At 37.8% G+C, this 16,405-nt stretch overlaps 1 protein-coding gene across 1 annotated transcript in view; it reads right to left on the bottom strand.

Moving 5' to 3' along the window:
* Positions 1-16,405, bottom strand: part of MYBPC1 (myosin binding protein C1) — a 66,389-nt gene that overhangs the window by 47,720 nt on the left and 2,264 nt on the right. Inside the window, exons 3-9 of the mRNA XM_037068358.1 lie at positions 14,575-14,616; positions 7,374-7,412; positions 6,807-6,842; positions 5,086-5,196; positions 3,344-3,492; positions 2,894-3,011; positions 1,357-1,408 (exon numbers count right to left, since the gene is read on the bottom strand). Coding sequence (XP_036924253.1) covers positions 1,357-1,408; positions 2,894-3,011; positions 3,344-3,492; positions 5,086-5,196; positions 6,807-6,842; positions 7,374-7,412; positions 14,575-14,616 — 547 coding nt within the window. The remainder of the gene's footprint in view (positions 1-1,356; positions 1,409-2,893; positions 3,012-3,343; positions 3,493-5,085; positions 5,197-6,806; positions 6,843-7,373; positions 7,413-14,574; positions 14,617-16,405) is intronic.

The raw sequence follows: 16,405 nt of genomic DNA, 5'->3' as shown, positions 1-16,405 counted from the left end.
CACTAGGAATTTCTAAAAGTGTTTTCCTGTAGATAAATGCATCTTAAATTAGACATGCAGCCGTCTTTGATTTCTTATAGACTCTGAATAGAAGTTATGGAGCTTACACTTAAATGGCACTACCTATTTACTTACATGTTTAATTTTTTAATGATGATTTTGCCCTTTGCAAATGTTAGTTATGGTTTCTAAGGAAATAGTCTGCAGGTTTAAAAACAGTGTGTATAACACGTAAGTCACGCTAATTGGACTCAAAATTTTTTATAAGCAGGTATTTGGAGCAGACCTTCTGAAATACACACATTTCTATTCCTTTGAAGCACAGATTTTGGTAAATTATGTTTCCCTGTCTCCTGAAATGTACTCGTCGCAGTTTTAGCACAGTTTCGCGCATCTGCACTTTCTAGACATGAGAAGGTGAAAGGAAACTCACTGGATTGGAAAGTTATGACTTTAAAAACATACCAATGGACTCATCGGGTAATATTAAATGTCTTTTTAAAGGAATTAAAACTTTCATTTGTTAATAATTTAGGAGGAAAATATGCCTTTGATTAGCAGACTAAATCATTGTTTTATAATAGTTTGGGATGACTTTCTTTATTTAACAAAACTGTATGTGCAGTCAATTGTACAAAGAACAAACATTTATTCTCAGTAAGGAATTTATATTTTGGAAACATCGATTTCAGGAAAGGGTTAGTGACCCTTCACGTAAACTAGGAAACATTTTTTATTTTTCTTCCTTGACCTCCTGATTTTTCAGCCTTGGTAGTTGCAAATAAACCAAGTAGGCAATTATATCTTCCTTTTTACAGTGATTTTTATTCCACAAACTCAGTGATCTTTCATTTAGGATAATTCAATATTGAAATAGTGCTAACTGCAGTAAATAGCTACTTAATTGTGGTTTTCTGGGCACATGGTTTAATAGCTCCATAAGTGATTTCTAGATGAAAAGCAATATAAATTTTCAGATATCAATTAACTGGTTTCATATAAGATGAAAACCTTCACATCTATCTTTTTTGGCCATTTGGTTGGAAATAATGCAATTAAAGAGGAAGCCACCTATGAAGAGATCAAAAGTGTGTTTTTATATGGCGACTGCCGAAATGAGAGCTTCACTATGACAAGAATAGTCCTAGAAATGATCAATATACATTGTACTTAATTTGGCCATAAGCCCATGGCTTTTCTAGAACATTAAGTTTTGAATATATGGCATGCCTTACTACGGTGAAAAAAGTCCGTCTCATTTGGAATTCTAGAGGGTGGAGGAAGAGAAGGTGCGTTTTGAAAATCATCTACTTTCGTGTTGTACAAAAGGTACCTAGGGCCCCCTTTCGAAGTTACCTTCTCTTGAAAGCAGATCTGATGTCAATGTTTGGAGTAGTCCCCGTAGATTCTTAGAAAGGAAAGAAAACAATGAATAAATACCATTAGGAAGGCAGTGTTGTGCTCAGTTCCTTCCCAGGCTGTGGGGATTCTTCAGAAGGAAGAAAGGCCAGGGGGAGGGTGGGTGCCTCTGCTGGGTGGCCGGGCTGCTGAGATGTCACCACTTTTCCTCCCTCACATGGGATCAGTGGAAGGACTTCAGGAGTTTCCTTAGCCCATTATCATTCCACCTGCCTGCCCCATTAGAATCACCTGAAGAACGTTTTAAAAAGGAGCGGCTTCTTGATCTCCCTGCTGGAGATTTTGATTCACTAGATCAGAGATGGGCACTCAGAAATCAAAACTCACAAAGCCCTTCAGGCGATTCTCAGAGATGCCGGGCCAAGGTGCAGACATGCTGCTCAGAATCAGATTCCCACTTAACACCGAAATCTCAACTGCACCTCCTCCACCCACAGCCATGCAGCCTTGGCCTGACAGCTCTTGGAATGGGATCTGTGTGTCCACTGAGCTGTGCTGAAAGAGCTCAATCTACTGTTAAGACAAAATTCAACTCCTCATAATTTCCACATTTGAATTCTAATCTGCCTCAATACGTCTTGAGGACAAGGGAAATGGCTTTGTCCTTCTGTGTGACAGGCCTTCCCCTCTTTACAATGAACCACAGATGCCTGACTTCCTTCGCCCACACTGAATAGGGCGTGGTTTCTGGACTCTCCATCCGCCTAGTCACCCTACTTTAGAAGGGATCCTTGTGGAGGTACAGTGCCAATTGCCAAAGACATTACTCCAGAGGCAGAACCGCTGGTATGTTACAGAGAGTGGTATCATTTTCTAAACCTAAATTCTATGCCACTTCTAATGACCCAGTTTTAAATGATGCCAGCTTTGTCTTTTGTCACTGTGTCACATTTTGGATTCATCTTAAGTTTATGATCTTTGTTGCCAAGTCACCTCTCCCTTTGTGTGCTTATTGAAGTGGGTTTTTTGCCCCCATTCTACTTGGACACCTTTATGTTTAACCCTATTAAATTCACTCTGGGAAGTATTACAGAACACACGGATGGAGAGCTTTCATATCTGGTGTTAGTCTTTGTAAGAGAAATTCTCCCTTCCACCTGGGTATCCTGACATCCTTGGATCGTATTAACTCATCACTACACCTGCGTGGTAATAAGTGAATGCAATGAAACAGGTTCATTCAGTAGCAGCAAAAAAAAAAAAAAAAAGGCATTGGCCCTCATTTGGGAGATTGAAGAAATATAGATGGCATGGACAAGAGGTACCTGGCAATAGAATCCCCAACTTCCACTAATACACTGGTTCATAACTATTTAATTCAGCAGGCTTGCTGCAAGTATCACAATCAGAAACACACACCATTTTAAAGGAAACTTTATTTTCAAAATCTCACGGTATTAAATGGCCTTCTCCTCCATGCCCTCATACCCCATTCAAAAAAATCACCTTTATCCAAACAAGAACACTCTCTTACCATGCACTTCAAGATCGAATGAGCAGCTGTCAAACTTATCCTTGTAGGTGACCTCACATCTGTAGTTTCCCGCATAGTTCTCTTTGGCCTTGATGATCTGCATCTCGAATGTGTACACCTGCAATAAAATCATCCAGACACATTTCAGTCCTACCCTGCCACCAGAAAGATGCCATCACATTTCAGTAATGTTCCAGATTCTTTGGAATGGCTAAAGACATGTCTGTCTCTGGGGATTCCAGGATGATGCTCTCAGCAGAGGTGAGGTCACTGTGCTCCACAGATCCTGGCCACAGCAGGGCAGGCATGCTAAGAGTAGACAGTAGGAACGGTAACTCCAGGGAATTTTCTGAGACTGAACTCTCCCCAAGCTGAACCTAAACATGACATTCTACCCCCACGGAAGGAACGAGCTAGCCAAAGTGCTATGCCAGGAGTTCGGGGTCATACCCGACTTTGTCTTTCGAAGGTTTCCTTCAGCTGGAGGTGCTTCCCAGCTTTGCTGGCCAGGTCCATCCATTTCCCTTTAAACCATTTGACAGTGGGTTTTCTAAGAAGATCTTCAGCCTTGACTTTGGCTATGAAGCTGATATTTGCACCTAGAAAAAGAACAAGTGATTCAGACTGTGGTTAAAAAAATGTCATTTGTTTTGTTCTCAGCTAGAAAGAGGTACATGGGTTGTACTATATACCCAATTGTGTGGCTGGTACCTCTGAACTTATGCAATGAAATGGCCCTGACTTTTTTGAATGAGTACCTAGACCCTTTTAAGATACTCCCACTTGTTCTGCTTGTGAGGTTTATGAAACAAAGGAGGAATGGTTTAATCAGTAGAAATAATTTTCTCTTTGGTTTTATATTCCATATATGAAATAAAAATGAGAAAAACCCCACAGATTTATGTAGATATATACAGTGTATAACTTTTTCAAATCTTTTCTAGTATGCAAATCTTTTCTATAATTCCTAGAATTATAGGAATATGACTAAATGAAGCTGATCTTTTTTGAGATAAACTTGTATATCTATTTGAATTGATAGATTACTGATTAGACCCTAAATACATGAAAACTCTAGCCCCACGGCCAGTCCAGCATTTTGGTGTTTTCTGGAAACAAAGGGAGGAAACATTTTCATTTACTTGTAAGTGTACTTCGAATCAGCCATCTGCTCATGTGCACAGTGTTTGGCTAAGAGTCAAAGACTAGTTCTGACCCCAGTGTATTTTCTATAAAATTTTTTTGGTTCAAATTCCTGGACCCCAGGTGGTTCTCTAATTCACCACCCTGTTTATTTTCTTCAGGCACTTGGTGTTTGTGATTATCTGTTTGTTTAATTTCTTATTATCTAGAAATTAAAATTGTAAGTTCTGAGTGCTCACATGTTATACTCAGTGTTCAGAACAAAGTTTTAACAGATGTGTAATTGATATTCTTGAATGAATATTTCCAAAGTTGAACCATCTGTTCCACTAGCTTCCTCTGAGATGCTATACATTATTAATGCTATACATTACTGTACACATCTAGCATGTGTACAGGGCTGTGATCATCTCACAGAGTGAGGCGTGTTGTTGACGGCAAACAGTGGCCCAGAGCTTTAATTTATGTCACACACTGTTCTAAGTACCTCACAGGTAATATCGTCCCCATTAGACAGATGAAACTGATTTCAATCCACCCTGGCTCCAGGCTCCAAGCACTAGACTCCTACATGCTGAAGTGTACTGAAATGATAGCTTCGCTCACCTTCTCAGGTTATAAAAGCAGGATTTGATATAGACATCCAATGGAATATTACTCAACCATAAAAAGGAAAGGAAGTACTGATTCATGCTACAGTATGGATGGACCTCAAAAATGTTATGCTAAGTGAAAGAAGCCAGACACAAATGGTCGCTTATTGTGTAGTTTCACTTCTATGAAATATCCAGAACAGGGAAATTAATGGAGACAAAGCAGATTAGTGGTTGCCAGAAGCTGAGGGGAGGGAGAATGGGGGGTAACTGCTTAATGGGGGTATGAGGTTTCTGTCTGGGTTGAAAAAATGTTTTGGAACTAGATAGAGGTAGTGGTCGCATATTGAGTGTATCAATAGCTCCTGGTTGTTCACTTCACAATGGTTAATTTTATGTTGTATAAACTTCACCTGCATTTTCTTTTAAAAGCAGGATTTGATGGTTGGCACTCACCAACTTTCACTGTTCCTGTTTGAGGCTTTTCCACGAACAGGGTGGACAGCTCAGAATTGGTGTTCTGCTTGACTTGTTCCTCTGTGGCAGGTGACTCGCCGAGAGACCACTCTAATGAGCAGAAAGAAGGAAAAGGATCATTTCAGGGCCAACTTCTTCCTAGGCAGACTTACCTGGGTTTGTCGTTCTCATCGACGCTGAAGCTTTTCTTTGTCTAATCCACCTGGATAAATGTAACATCATTCTTTCCATCCATCTCCCCTGCGGCCATCGGTAGAGAGTGACAGATTCCCTTCTTACAGGGATGTCTCTTCCATAATGGGATAAAGGAACATTTTCTAATTCCTAGAAATAGTAAAACTTTTCAGGTAGGTTGGTACTCTGTCTTTGTTGGAAGCCATAGTTCCTTTATTTTTCCATCCTGCCTGACCTCTAACAGATAAATAATGGGAAGTATATTAAAGCACTACTCTCAGTAATTTGCAGGTGACTGACTATAAAGCCATATCTTACAACATAAGAATTGGATGGGTCAGTTTACAGGTCAACTGGGAAGGATCAGACAAGCAAGTCTGGCCCAGTATTTCTAAATTCCCTGCTGTTGTATAATTAGACAATTCTATTAGGATCAGATGGCTAAGGCCAAATGTTGACAATTCAGTAGTAGACCATGACCTGCAGGTACAAATTTCAAAGATACTAGAAGTGTCCTGAAAGGGGGGGGAAAGCCCAGAAAAACAGCAAGAAAAGAAAAACTCTTTGAGGCTTTTCCATGAAGAGAGAGAACCTGGAAATGAAGTTTATTTTGCATTTTCTAGTTTGCACTCCAGGTGCTTAGCTTGGATTAACATCAATCAGCTCCACTGAGGAGGGTAGGAGAGAACTGTAAATATTCCCTCTGTCTCCAAGAGCTGATTTCAGAGAAGTTCAGTGTCACCCGCTTAAATAACTGAAAAAAATGCACGGGTTGCCAATCCTACCTGTTAATGTTTTTCGAAAAGAAGGAAATTGTAGATTTAGTTATTTTAGTTGTCATGTATCAATCATGCTTAGTATTTCTATCCATAGAGACCATCATTTTCACAATGAAATTATGCAATGTAATCACATGATTATACAACTTTTTAATCACAAAGTCAATGTTAAAGTTTTATGTTGTGGGTGTCTGTGGTATTAATAATAACAGTGAATTATTGTCATTCACATTTAGAACGTGAGAAATGTGTTCACATTTAGGACACATTTACTCTTGTGCATTTTTATACCTACAAATGCCCAACCCATAAGAAGCCCATAGAAAGATCATGGTAGGTCCTCAACACAAATTTCTTGAATGAAGTAATTACCTCAGAGAATTGTAGCATAGCTGACAGTGTGCATGTGTAGGGTTTTTTAATCAGCTGTATGTAAAGTTCTATAAAAATATGACTTATCATCTACCTTCTGCACTCTCTGTGTATTTGTCAAATGTTAACAATGACAGTTATAATAAAACGAACCTTAGTGCATGTAGCTAGATTGCTGAATTTGTGTATCTCATGCAAAATTAATTGTTCCTCAATACATTAGTTTTCTTGTAAGAAGCAATGTCATGGAAAGATGGCTCTCAGAGCTACAAACTGAATGAAACAAAGATTAGAATCAGTGCAGCTTCAAGAAATGAGGTCATTAGTGATTGTATTAGGGTAGATTCGGGACCCCTTCTCCAGGCATCTGCTCACCTGAATCTTTTCTTTCCAGGGCCCGACTGCCCAAACCTGAAAGAAAAGGGTGATTTGGATGATGCAAGAGGAAGGGGGTGCAAAGGAGGTGCTGACTTCAACCTCCTTGGAGCCTTCAAACCCTCTTCTGATGGTGGGGAGAAAAAAACTAGAAGTTGGCTTGCATGGAAACTCAGCAGAACTTCAGCTATGAAAGCATCTCTAAAAATACGTGCCTTGTTTCAAAAATAATAGCAATATATAAAGTATCAAAATATCTAAAGAGCAGAGGAGAATGGGGTACGTAGCTGCAAGTGGAAACCAAGCATTTTTTGCCTCTAAAATTTATATGGAAGATTTGAAAGTCTTATTTTACAAATAAAACTTTTCTTTTAATGTTCTCGTGTAAAAAAAAAAAACAGTTGCCATTGAAGGTAACATTTTCCCTCTTGGCTCTGGCAGTGGCCAAACCTGGTGCCCCTGTGCTGTGCCTTGTCTCATTAAGGGGCTCTGCCCTTTCTTTTCCTGTACAGTCAGTTAATACTAAATTACAGAGCAGGGGGAAGATGGGTTTGGGATCATCCTAACCTGGAGGCAGGGCAAGAGATGGGGAGCCTTCCTCTTCATCTGAAACAAGAAATACGTATACAAAGTCAAGGAGAAAAGGACTTCATCCCAAGAATCCTGAGAAAAGAGAAATCTGAAAAAAGAAGAGGAGAAACTACACAAACACTTTCAATTGATGAATAAGCCCGGGGAGACTTGGTACCTAAGAGATTAAATTTGAGTATTTGGGGCAAAAGAGAAAAATAAATAAAAGTAAAGTTATCCAAATGAAAATATAAATTAAAAATTGGAACTCTATGTAAGTGTTTTATATGATCATAGGTTAAGAAAAAAACTAATGCTAAAAATTCTAACCTTGATGAAATCCACAACAGAAGTGGTTTTTGAGTTCTTATTTTCTAAATAAAATCAATGACAGGAATAATTCATATACCATGATCATTTGGACACAGACATAAAAGCATGTAAGTACTGTTTGAGAACAAAAACCTCTTGATGAACTTCCTTTCTTTATCTAGGAAACAAAAGTCAACATTAACTAATATAAATCAATTTATCATACTTACTAAATTTACCAGTAATGATTTTAGAAATTGTGTAAATATTTTCCCAATATTATATTGGTGTTGGCCAATGCTGTATAATTTTTAAAATATCTACCCATGAACATTTGTGAAATTCAAAATATGCTGTGGAGTGTTTATGTACAGAGACACCGAGTATTTCCTTTTTGGAATATGTCTGAATTGTAAAGTGTCTTTGTTTAAGTAGGCATTTGTTATCCAGACCGCTGCTCCTCCCCTCCCAAAGCGTGAAGACTAGTGTTAGCGTACATGGTAATAATCTTTGTACTTAAAATACTAGAGTAATTGTGGATCTCAAACTTGTATGCAAGTACAAACTTGTGTGACTATATAAAGTAGGATATAGCAAACACACATGCATGACTTAAAAAGTGCTTTAAAAATTCTTTGAGATAAAATAGCACATTTTTGTATAATGTATTAGAATATTCACAACAAATAAGGTTTACTAGCCTGAAATTTCTTTTCTGAAACCCAACCAAAGTTATGTTTTTTTTTTAAATTTTTTACAGAATAACTATGGAAGCATATAGAGAAATTGAATGTTATATCTTCAGAACCCAAGAGGAGACTCGCTGGATACTGTGAGATTCAGGACTCTTCAGAGGAAGCTTTCTGTGGTCAGAGAAGCCTGGAAAATGTTAGGCTAAATAAATGCTTGTATTTTATTGGATGGAGTGTGTGCTTTTGTTGAGAAACATCTCAAAGCCTTCAATTTGTTAATATGTTCTAGCACTGGGGGTGGAGATAAGAAATGATACAGCAGTTAACAGTTCCCAAACTTAGTTCATTTTTGAATCCTTTTCTTCTTTAATATCATTAACTTTCCACAAAACTGTGCATTTGGGGAAGTATGTGTATTTCTGAGCTGCCAGCAGGATTCTGTATTTCAGAGGACTGTTAGATAATTAAAATTTTATGTAACAAAAAATGAAATATCTTGCAACTTAAACATATTATTTTCCATAAATTTAATTCAATATTAGTATTATATTTTTGGATCTTATTGAAGACTTCACTGAAATATGTAAAGAATCTTGATGTAAAGTCCTGTAAAAATCCTTGAAAAAGAATTTTTAAAACTCAAACAAATCCTAGAAAGGAACATCCTTTATTATGTAGAAACAGAAACTGGAACCATTTTGAGTCAAATGAATACTTCATTTTAAATTGATTTTGTGGTTAGCTTGCTTTGTGCAGTGTTCATTGTTTAGAATGCTGAATGATTGAGAAGAGTATTCACGTATTTTCATAAAACCAAAATGAAGAGATAAGCACAACGTCATTGAATGAGTAGTTTAAATGTCCACCAAACATTAAAGCTCTTTGGGGGGACATGCACAATTATCCACATTATTAAGGCACCACATATTAAATCAGTGCTCCAGAGCTTCAGGAAATGATCTGGATGACCCAACATTACTTCCAAACAGGAATTCCTTCTCAACTGGCAATATGTGGTTTCTTGTACATACTTTCCCAAATTTCCTAGAGTGCTGGAAAATATAGTTGAGAAGTTTACACTTTCCCTTCTTTTACAAGTATCTTTGGTCCTTAATCTGAAGCATCCCTTCAGATTAAGAAACGTAGTTAAGATGTGGGGATGTTGACTTGAAATTCTTGAAAAGTTGCCTGGTTGAATTTGGTTGAATTGGATTAAAATGAAACGTTTCACTGTTTTCTTTAACATGGAAACACAGGTTCTATTGCCAGAAGGGAAACTGAATATCCAAATCTTTTGGGTTGTGCCTCATTCAACAGCACACATATGAAAGGCATGGCATCATGCAAAGAACGTTTTCAAACGAGACAAAGCAAGAACCATATGCTGTGTAAGTCATAATTTCTCTCTTTTTTTCTGTTTAAAACTGACCACGTTGATGACAAAAACACACACATCTGTCTTGAGAATGTAGCGTTAATGAAGACGTGGGCCCAGGGAGCAGAGCTCTCTCTCCTAGCTACACCGAAGGGGACACTACCAAGGCAGAATTTTAACTGTGTTCAAGTCATGGGAAAATAGCATTTGTAAAACCGTGAAAAGGATTCTTTAAACAACTGAAGTTCCCAAAGAGGAATGCTGGAAAGAAGAGAAGGAACTCGGTGTCCTATTTCAAGCCTGGGATTTTAGGGGAGGACACATGAAATCTGAAATTCAAGGGAGAGACTTCCAGCGATAACAGAACATTTACATTCTTATAATTCTTCGTACTCTCTTAAGCGTAAAATAACTTCTACCTGTGGTTGATTTAAATTGCCTTTTTAAATTAATTTTTTTTCTGTAACACAAACAGGGTTGTTGTTGGAATTTAGAATAAAGGTCAAAAAGCATATGAAATTAAAATACATGTGACTATAAACAAGCCTTGGTTGAATGCTTGATTTGATTTAGACAGATTCTGAATTCCTCAAGCGGGGCAATCAGTTTTAGTAATTATTGGTGTATGTGACCAAACATAACAACTGCACAACAACCATATATGGAAGACAATAATATCAACAGCTAACACTAGTCCATCATGTGTTGAGGCATTTGATTAATTTATTTTCGTAACTAGAAGACATATGCCTTCACATTTGTTGATATTTCTGAAATCAGGATTCGTCTTACCATAAATACATTTATTTAATAATTTTTCTCCCCCAAACCTATTAAACTGGTGTTGTATTTTATAATGGTTTTGTCTTAGAATTAAAAATGTGGTGATTTTAATTTTAACAAAGCTCATTATAAAGAAATACAAAGCACAGTGACATTTTCATAGACAGTTGTCTGATTCCTGAAGGTAAAATTTTAGAAAAATATTTTAGCATGCCAGTAAGAAGCATGAATATCATACTACTGTAGATGCAAAGGGACCTAAATGAAGAAAAAAAGTTTAATCCCATTTTAAATTTAAAAAATCATATTATTTAGGAGAAATTTTCAGGGCCCTCTGCTGATTCCCTTCATCCTCTGCCGCCCACACTCACGCCAAAAGAAAGATTCTTCAACTCAAGTTACGTGAGATCTTTACTATGCACGGCGTTCATTTACGATGGTTATTGCCTGGGAAAAGAAAGGTTTACTTCTCTTGCCACGGTTATCAAAAGCAGTTATTATTCTGGAAGAAAAATAAAAAGAGTCAGTAACTATCCCAATTGGGCTTACCGAGATATATACAGACTATAGATTAATAAAACACAAAAATAAAAATTAAAAAAATATATATGTCAGAGCTTAGGCATTAAAACGAGTACTGACCATCAAAGTAATCTCTGATCCTAATGTCACGGGCACATCTGCAACCACCCACAGGACCTGTTTTGAAACTTCCTGCAGGGCCCATTCATTGTTAAGGCATGGAAGAGGGTTGTTCTCCTCACTCTACGCTCACACATACAGTATTGATGGACCAGAAAATCATATGACCCCAGTGGAGCACCTACATTATCCTGCCCCTCCCCCTGACAATTGTCTGCTGTCAAAGCTGAAACCCACTGTATTCTGCTGACAATCATTCTCTTCTCTAAAGCTCCCCGAAGTCGGCCCCAGGGAGGGCAGGACTCAGAACCTGCCTCTGAATACTTGCTGAATAAATGAACATTCCAATAAAGGACACTTCTTTGGCCCCACTGAGGATATAAAAAAATAATTTGTACTTTGCATCTTATTGATTTCCAACCAACATTATTCTGGAAGAATCCTAAGTCCTGGTAGCTTTATTTTTGTAAGGACATTGTCTCCCAGCATGATTTAAAAGGGCATTTGCACATGGAAATTCCTGTTTGGTTAAACACATTTTTTTTTATTGTCATCTCTACTGTTTCAATTCCAGGACAAAGTGGGCAGTATTAAGGAACAGGAGAGCTGGATGAGTAAGTCCAGAGACAAGCAAACAAACAAGCCAATCAACAAATAGCACAACCCATCCTGGAAAACCAGCTGTTTCCCAGACAGACTCCTAGTAAATATAAAAAGTTGGCAAATCTACTCACAAGCACTACTATATAAGATTGACATCAGAACCAATCCACATTCAGTGGCTACACAGATGTTTTCAGAACATTTCCGGGTTGTCACAGAATGATTCAGACAATATAGGAACAACAGTAAGGTTGTGCTGCTTTAAATAATGTCCTCAACAGTGACAGTCCTGGAGCTATTAACTGAATATAATTTAAGTAATTAGGGGACTAATTAAGGTGTGAAAATGCACTGTTATCTAGGCATGACCATTTTCAATAGCTTTAACTGGGTTAGTCTTTCATTATCTCTCTGTTTTGAGGATGAGCACTCGATGGCCAGTATCATTGTCTCACTCTGAAGCTCATTACTGAGTGTGCACGGGATGGTCGTCCTCCTGCCCAGCAAATGGAAACAAAACTCTGTCTAGACTGTCATTGTCTATGTGCTCGGCAGCTAAGCCGGCATGAAAATTCCGTTGTTCATTCATTCCACAGGTACTTATTAGGAGATCGCTCTGTGCAGCTCTCTGCCAGACACTAGGAAAAACGAGATGAGGGGCCCAAAGAGGTGTTAAGACCTGGTACCCAACTGTCAAAAAGCTTACACAGCCTGTTAGGGAAAGAAGTGAACCATTAATATGTGATGAAGCAGAGGAAAGGGTGACCGAAGGACAGAGGGAATCAGTCCAAGAGAGATCAGGAGGAAGCGGAGATGGAAGTCTGGGGAAAGCTGGATGAAGGAGTGAAAGCCAAGTTGAACGGTTAAAATTGAGTTAGCTGGACTGAACCCTCAGTCCATTTTGTGTATGCCCATGAAAGTCTTCTTTCTCAACCATGGCCATACACACAGCAGAGTTTATTGTGTCTTTTTTTTTTTTTTTGGCTTAAGCATTTTCTTTGAAATGTTGCTGTCCTTGATGAAAGTGGGTAATAGCTGAGAGGTTTGTATATTTAGAAACAACTTCCACTTACCTACCTTCTTTATTTAGGGATATCACCTTCTATCCTAAATTGATTTGCTTCCTAGGCATGTAGAGAAAACAGATACATGGCAGTTTATGTACTTGGGCATGTGACTACATGGGGCCATGGCCTTGCTGGACCGCTGCAAATGTCAGGAAAAAAATGCTGCTAATCAGGCCCCCCCCTCCCAGTCATCTCGTCTTGAGATGACTGTGTCCTGCACAAAGAAGTTTTTATTGATTGATTGACTGTTTGCTTGGTTGGTTGACTTTAATATACAGAAAGGCATTTTCTCATTTAAGCACACAAATATAATTGGATGACTTTTCATATTAAAGATAAGGCACAGACTTTGTTATTACTTTGCCAGCTTGCCCTCTGGGATCACGTCATCTTCTTTGTTAGTTGAGTCGTAGAACCTGGCCCAAACACCTTTCCAAATTTGAAAACAGAGGTGTATGCCATCGGCTTTGTAGAGAATAATGTTACAATAACTTCAGCCAGATGTCCAAACATCCTTGAACCCATCCCGTGAAAGAGTTCTAGGAGTTTGCATTGTCTACATTCCATAAGCAAATGACCTTCAGACTGTGTCTCATGTGGCCAGGATTAGTATTTAGGTTACTATCCATGGGAGCCACTGAAGGTCAAGGACAAAGTGAGTATACTACAAAATTATGTGTTCATTTATGAGAGTGTCAGTTCAAGTTAGTTGAAGAAAAGTGGTCCAATGTACTGAAAGAAAGAAGAAAAGTATTTTACTAATGCATAGAAGACAATAATATCATAGGAATTAGGTAAAAAAATATGGCATAGTAAGAACAAAGATATTTAACATACTTTGGAGTGCTATCCAAAAAGAAAGATCTTACTGTAGTCTGGAAATAATTGGTTATTCCAAAATTTAAACTATGTTATTCACTACACAAAAAATGAACATATAAGTGGTGATACAAACAAATAAAGCAGAATTGTCAAATCTGCCTCTGTCAAAACTTTCTTTTGTAGAAAACGAATTCTCCTTAGCTAAAGACGATGGTTAGAGATGACAGTGACTTCCTCCATGACACAAAGGAATTAGTATTTCATGGACCCATGTAATAAAGATCACCCATGGTTTAAAACTAGACTATCTAAGAAAATAAAAATAAAACTAGACTATGCACATGTAAAGTAAAAGTAGAGTAATATTCAGAAATAAATGAGTTTCCAAATCAATAAGGAGCAATGTGATATTTGCTTAAGGTTGTCTTGCCCATCTACATAAATCATTATATAAATCTACATTAACATATAGTGTTACAAAATGAGATGCTGGCCTTCAAAATGATTAATGAACTCTAGAACAGTTTACACAGTAACATGAAAACATTCAGTTAAAGTAAAACCTGGGCAACCCAGATAAGTTTCCAAAATTGGTGTAATCCAGACATACCTATCCCTTTATATGCACACTGGAAACAGAAAAGTACTGATTAATTTGCTGGCATCTCAACAAGTGCTTGTGATATTTTTTAATCATTACTGTTTTTCTTTTAGAAAGTTAGTCCAGTGAAAACTGATCAAAGCACCATTGGGTTGTGCAGCTAAAATGAAAACAGGGGCTTAACCACCCTGATGGAAGACAACGCCAAGAAACTCTGTGGAGTCTCCCTGGCAATCATCACTGACCTCTTTCTGCTTCGAATTTTATTGGGTTCAGCCTCATTCTTTCTCCCTCCACTCACCTTTTGGTGGTGCATTTCCGGCTTCCGTCTCTTTATTTGGCTCTGTGTGGAAAGTACAAGCACATTTTAAAAAGTGTCTTAAGATATTTTATTGTGTGATGGGCAGTGTGTGTGTGGGGCCATAAATGAAAACAGACAGATCATAAACGATATTACATACACATTTATTATGCTGTACGTGAATGATGAATCTGGGGATTATAATGTAGAATCACATTAAACGTTTTATAAAAGCAATTCATCCAATCACTTGAAAAAAGTATATGCACAAACATACAACAGGGATTTTGTGAAAAACGCATTCAGCTGTTGGGTTCATGCTAGAACACGCTGGCATGGAACAAGTATAAAACATGGGCCATGCTCCAGTGGTCAGTGAGTCAGCACATGGTAATTATGGTGGGTCACTTCCTTGTGGACCCCGACAAGGGACTGACTGCATTTTTAAGGCAGTTTGATGCATAAAGTGGTTCTAATAGTGTTTAGTTCTAAAATATTATAGAATTATATTAATACAATATAGCCAGGGTATAAAAGCTGTAATTGTACAAGAGTTTCAAAGAAAATACTTTGGTGCACATATTAATCTTCTGGGTTGAGATGAGTGGCAATAAGTGCAATATGATAGCAGTAAAATCAGATTTTATCATGAGACCGTCTACTTTGCATTTCTCTCTACACAGAATCGTATTAGTTTAGATACCTGCAAATGATGTCTGGCGTATGATATATTTAAGAAAAGAATTCTTTCAAGCACGAACTCTCTCTCTCTTTCGATTGAATGTAGATCTGAATCTTAGTTAACTAACAAAGACATTTTTAGCAGAGTTTAGTAGGAGACTTGTTTGAGCAACAGGAAGTGAGTATTGTGCAATGAATATGAAATATAGCATAATAAGGGACACTTCCTAGTGGTCCAATGACAGCTACTGATCCAAAGAACAGAAGGGAAAGGTTATATCTGTAATGGCCTGCAGGTCCTCAATCTACACAGTATTGGCAAAAAAAATGCATCTGTGTATGCAAGGAGGAAACCTACCAAAGAAGAAGTTCCTTTTAAAAAGCCACACGTTTATCCTGGTTGAAAGAAAATTATACTTGAGCTTACCCCTGTTTAAACTCATATGGCACTGAGCCTGCTTCATTCACTTTGACATATAGCAATGCTCTTCTGTACTATCTTGGGGTTCTGAGCATGTGATCTGGTATTCTTAGCTGGACAAGGGGGCTCATGTGAGCGGTTAGATTTCTCAAACTGCCCTCCTGAAAATGATCTCCAGGATGGAAGAGCTTCATAATGCCCTTATAAACTTCCATGCAAAAAGATTACTAGCCACTGAGGCTTTATTCATTTCCTGCTTTCAACGAGGCTGGCCTCGTCTACAGTGACCTCCTGCCCCGTGTCTTCACACCACATTGTCAATTCAAGTAACATACACTAAATGAATTAAATCAGACAGTGTCTTGGCGAAGTCCTTAGAGTCGGGCCTCATGTTTCAACATAGTGGTTCTGTTTTATTGAACTGTTCTCTGGTCTGTATTTTATTTTCTACTTGGGATAAGCAAACTGAATACAGGGAAATACGTTCTACTTAGAGTTCTCTACTACATCTTGCACAATTTGTTTGTACCCAGTTATCAATAAGTATCTGGTGGGTAGCTCTGTATCCTTCTGAAGGGTCAGGGCAGAGTTGTGCATATGGTAAATACCTTAAGAATAATTCTTTTTAAAACATTTTTTCAATTACAGTTTACATTCAATATTATTTTGTATTAGTTTCAGGTGAACGGCATAATGGTTAGACAATCATATACTTTATAAAGCATTCAC

This window comes from Sturnira hondurensis, unplaced genomic scaffold (genome assembly GCF_014824575.4).
Source record: "Sturnira hondurensis isolate 20B ecotype Veracruz unplaced genomic scaffold, ASM1482457v3 Scaffold0017436, whole genome shotgun sequence".
NCBI classification, from domain to species: Eukaryota; Metazoa; Chordata; class Mammalia; order Chiroptera; family Phyllostomidae; genus Sturnira; species Sturnira hondurensis.
The sequence above is the reverse complement of the archived record's forward strand: the minus strand, read 5'-3'. Positions and strand labels throughout refer to the sequence as shown.